Source organism: Amphimedon queenslandica, unplaced genomic scaffold (genome assembly GCF_000090795.2).
Source record: "Amphimedon queenslandica unplaced genomic scaffold, v1.1 AMPQUscaffold_13307, whole genome shotgun sequence".
Classification (NCBI taxonomy): Eukaryota; Metazoa; Porifera; class Demospongiae; order Haplosclerida; family Niphatidae; genus Amphimedon; species Amphimedon queenslandica.
In genome coordinates this window covers 155,075-160,304 of record NW_003546457.1, presented here as the reverse complement: position 1 = coordinate 160,304, position 5,230 = coordinate 155,075, and the positions used below count along the sequence as shown (strand labels likewise).

The following is a 5,230-nucleotide window of genomic DNA, read 5'->3' as shown; positions in this document are numbered from 1 at the left end:
TTGACACTACTATCCCAAAAATATGATCCATTAGTATAACAGTTTCCATTATGCCTCAGGTAGATACCTATAAAAACCTATACAGTTATTATTATACACATCCAGTGTCTTACCTGAGGAAGGTGGACATTGACTAATAACTTCACTGACACTCAACAAGAAGACTATAATCATTCCTGATACTGAAAATGCCATTTTAACAATGGACTGAATAGAACTATAGCTCTGTTACAGTTCTGTTATTTTTTGACAAACAATCTATGTTCGACAGTTTTCTTTTACATAAGTGAAGTGCATAAGATGTATACATTTCACTCATTAAAATTTGTTTACTGTTCTTTATTATGACAATTCAAAACAATAACATGATGTTTACTGAGACAAATGCATTATATCACTTAAACCATGAATGTTTTGTATCTCAGTGAATGCATGCATACACTTTCAGTTTACTGATATCAAAATAGTCTGGAAACCTACCCTAAGTTTCCAGACTATAGATCTACATCAGAATCATATTATAGATATGATCAGCATTATCATTAGCTTGTCAGTTTCTAATTTTATTTGCACCTGAAGAAAGTGTGAAAATAGCTAGAGTTGTCATTAGAGTTATGTCCTCATCATACTTCTATTATTGCATGGTTTATATGTTATACAGCAAAGTAAAATGAGTATTAATGAACCTCTATAATGAGGACACTTTTAAAATCAAGACAGTATTATTGGGTCCCAAGGTGTCAAGAATAGACAGGTTTGACTGTATTATTAGTACATGTAGCAGCTGTAAAAATTTGTAAAAATTTCAAGATATGCTTGGAATTAGGTCAAAATTGAAATGCAACATATTATACTCTTTCTCTTTAAATGTCAAAAAAATGAAGATAGGAGGATTGATCAGTACATGTAATTTGCTAAAATTAGATCTTGTGCCACGTCTACATTGTGACTATTAAATGCACTCATAAAGTTGTAATCTCTTTTTCACACAAACTATGTAAAAAAATTATTTGCTACACTAAACTAGTGAAAACGTTTTAACAGTTGCTCTAATACCTTTTATTGTGACATATGCTCATAAACATCATCAGGTGATGTTTGGCATTCATCATAAACTCCTTCATTCTCTTCACTTTGTTTAGTCTTGTGAATTGCATATGGTCCACATGCTTGCATTGAAATATCATCATCAGCTCTATTATCATAATTATTAATAAGTAACTTTACATAATTAAAATAAACTAACTTTGCTTGCTTATTGATGCATGAACTTTTCTTTCTATAGCAAAACCAATAACAGATTATTAACTAAGTATGTAAACTCTACCTTATAAAGCAGTAGATATGAACAATAACACTGACAGTTAATAGACCACACAATATACCCACCAACACACTAAGAGCAATAACACTATCTGATGCATCACTAGTTGATGGAATCACTGAAACTGCAGGAGTAGCAGTACAGACTGAAGTACAAGCTGTATGCATACATTGGGAGGAATACGTCATAGTAAAGTTAAAAAAAGAAAGTTGTGTTATAATACTAGATCTATCTACCTACTTATTGAACAATACCCAGTAGATGTAAATGAGATAGACATAGCTCTTGTAGTTAATGTAGAAGATGATGATTGATGAACAGATGATGTGAACAGCACTATATGCTAGTTTCACAGAACTGATATAGTATAATAATTACATACCTATTCCAATCTCTACTACAATAGGATCACTGAAGGGACCTCTTCCAACAGAATTGACAGCAGCTACACTGATGTTATACTCAGTACCAAATACTAGATCATTCAATATGATATACTGGTATCTCTCAGTACTGGTGAGGTTGTATGTGATACTACTGTTACTGATAATCACTGTATAGCCTGTGATTAGACCATTACGCTGAGAACAATTGACCTTATTCCAAGTGAATATATTAGCTGTAGAATTAACTGGTAATACTTGAATTGATGATGGCCAACCACTAGGAACTACAAATTAAAATTAATTAATTATTGAAAAAATAACTTAAAATAATGTTATTACTTATTGCTTTGGTTTGTACTGTGTTCATACTTAATTCAGATCCTCCTAGTACATTACCAGCTCTCACTGTGATGGTATAGTTCATACCACTGTACAGACCCATTAATGTATAACTGTATGTTGTAGTAGACTGATGAGGAGCAACAGAGACTGTCTCATTCACTGATGATAACTGGGGACAAGATGGAGTATAGGAGATGGTGTAGTATGTTACATAGTTGTCATTACTGGGAATAGTCCAGTTCACTGTAATACTAGTGGTTAAGACATTAGATACTGAGAGACTAGTTACTGGACTAGGAACTAGAACAGATATCAATTACACTCTCTCAATGATAATAACTCACCATCAAATCTTAACACTGTTACTGTACTATTAACTGAAGGAAGATTTATATATGAGTACACACTGATGGTATAGGTACTCATTGGTGAGAGATCTGTTAGTAAAATTTCATTTTCACTGGTAGATACTACATTCCTGGTTACACCTCCAGTAGTATACTCAATCACATATCCATTAGTCTCTGATGAATTGGTCCAGTTCACTTTGATACTATTAGCACTTAATATAAACCCTCTCACATTATTTGGAGGACCACTAGGAGCTAGAAAAGAGACAAAGGTATCTACTATTGATTAAAGTATAATCATACCATGTAATATCACAGATTGACTGTACTTGACTCCTCCAATCATTACTATACAGGTAACATTAACTGACACTCCCAGTGGATCAGGATATACCAGTAGTGTGTTTTTGTATGTCAGGACATCAATTGATGTATACATTGAGTTACTCTTCATCACTCCATTCACTAACCAGTAAACATCAGTTGAAGGATTTATATCAGTAGTTGTGAGACAATCAATACGATATTGAGTGTTATTGAGTTGTGTAATGGATGAGACTAGTGTCCAATTGATTGAATTAATAACTAGAAATACATCAACAATGTTAACAGTACATTAAAGGTGCAGTAACAATACCTGGTAAGGTCTGTACACTGATTGTACTAGCAGGTCCCAGTAATTGTTGATAGGCTCTGACTGTGATGCTATAAGTTGTTCCTCCTCTCAGCCCATTCAGTGTGATTGTATTATTACTACTTCCCTCCACCTGTACTGTCTGCACAGTGTCTGTGTCATTAGTGACATTGACTACATATCCATCAGCATCAGATGAATCAAGTGCAGTCCAACTGACAGTGATAGTGGTAGCTGTCTTGTTGACCTCAGTAAGAGAAGAGGGAGCAGTTGCTGGTACTAATATTATTTGTATCAAAATTATTAGCATTCATTGACATTACCTTTTATAGTTACATTACGTATTCTAATATGATTACTACCAGGATGATCTGCTACCCTGCACTGATACATTTGATTTCCAGTAGTTGATTGACTGATTGATCCACTACTGACAGTCATTCCATCCCATGTGATAGTAACTGTATATTTTATTGTGTTGGTACTACTAACTAACTGAGTACCGGGACAATTATTAATAACATCGTAACATCCAGTGTGATTAGCAAGTGCAATAGTACCAATGCTCATACTAATACCATAATTAGTGTGTCCAATTTTGATACAATTCAGTTTGTATTCCTGAGGATATACTGTCATATCAAAAGGAAGATCAGCAACAGTAAATGACTTTATTTCTGAATATCCTACAAATGAACATCATTACATCAGTAAGTGATTATAGTCTCCTCTTACTGAATATATTAGCAAAGATTATGTTAGTGTTAGAATCTGAACAATCAGTGGGTAGACAACACTTGTACCAGCCTTCTTGAGCTGCTGGTAGTCCCTGAGCACGATAAAGATTGATAGTAGCAGCAGGTGAAGTGACATTAGTACAACAAAAAGGATCACTGGCACTATTACTGTTACAGTCAACAGGATTATCAGGATCAGCAACTCTAACCCACTGACCAGTAGTTAGACTAGTACCAGGTAACACACATGATATATTCTCATTAACTGAATTGACACTACTATCCCAAAAATATGATCCATTAGTATAACAGTTTCCATTATGCCTCAGGTAGATACCTATAAAAACCTATACAGTTATTATTATACACATCCAGTGTCTTACCTGAGGAAGGTGGACATTGACTAATAACTTCACTGACACTCAACAAGAAGACTATAATCATTCCTGATACTGAAAATGCCATTTTAACAATGGACTGAATAGAATTATAGTTCTGTTACAGTTCTGTTATTTTTTGACAAACAATCTATATTCGACAGTTTTCTTTTACATAAGTGAAGTGCATAAGATGTATACATTTCACTCATTAAAATTTGTTTACTGTTCTTTATTATGACAATTCAAAACAATAACATGATGTTTACTGAGACAAGTGCATTATATCACTTAAACCATGAATGTTTTGTATCTCAGTGAATGCATGCATACACTTTCAGTTTACTGATATCAAAATAGTCTGGAAACCTACCCCTAAGTTTCCAGACTATAGATCTACATCAGAACCATATTATATATATGATCAGCATCATCATTAGCTTGTCAGTTTCTAGTTTCATTTGCACCTGAAGAAAGTGTGAAAATGGCTAGAGTTTTCATTAGAGTCAGACCATTGATATCCTCATCATACTTCTATTAATGCATGGTTTATATGTTATGGTCAAAAAATGAAGATAGGAGGATTGATCAGTACTTGTAATTTGCTAAAATCAGATCTTGTGCCACATCTACATTGTGACTATTAAATGCACTCATAAAGTTGTAATCTCTTTTTCACACAAACTATGTAAAAAAATTATTTGCTACACTAAACTAGTGAAAACGTTTTAACAGTTGCTCTAATACCTTTTATTGTGATATATGCTCATAAACATCATCAGGTGATGTTTGGCATTCATCATAAACTCCTTCATTCTCTTCACTTTGTTTAGTCTTGTGAATTGCATATGGTCCACATGCTTGCATTGAAATATCATCATCAGCTCTATTATTATAATTATTAATAAGTAACTTTACATAATTAAAATAAACTAACTTTGCTTGCTTATTGATGCATGAACTTTTCTTTCTATAGCAAAACCAATAACAGATTATTAACTAAGTATGTAAACTCTACCTTATAAAGTAGTAGATATGAACAATAACACTGACAGTTAATAGACCACACAATATACTCAC

The 5,230-nt window shown here is 33.2% G+C and overlaps 1 protein-coding gene and 1 long non-coding RNA gene across 2 annotated transcripts; both read right to left on the bottom strand.

The window, feature by feature from the left end:
* Positions 1-937: 937 nt before the first annotated feature.
* Positions 938-1,742, bottom strand: LOC109583404 (uncharacterized). The gene is made up of 5 exons (XM_019998734.1): positions 1,707-1,742; positions 1,565-1,660; positions 1,328-1,481; positions 1,247-1,279; positions 938-1,195 (listed from the first exon to the last, which is right to left on the bottom strand). The coding sequence occupies exons 2-5, from the start codon at positions 1,602-1,604 to the stop codon at positions 1,060-1,062; spliced, it is 363 nt and encodes a 120-aa protein (XP_019854293.1). The 5' UTR covers positions 1,605-1,660; positions 1,707-1,742; the 3' UTR covers positions 938-1,059.
* A 3,162-nt stretch (positions 1,743-4,904) lies between these two features.
* On the bottom strand, positions 4,905-5,230 carry LOC109583405 (uncharacterized). The gene is made up of 3 exons (XR_002185518.1): positions 5,169-5,230; positions 5,088-5,120; positions 4,905-5,036 (listed from the first exon to the last, which is right to left on the bottom strand). It is a non-coding gene; the product is annotated as an uncharacterized LOC109583405 (long non-coding RNA).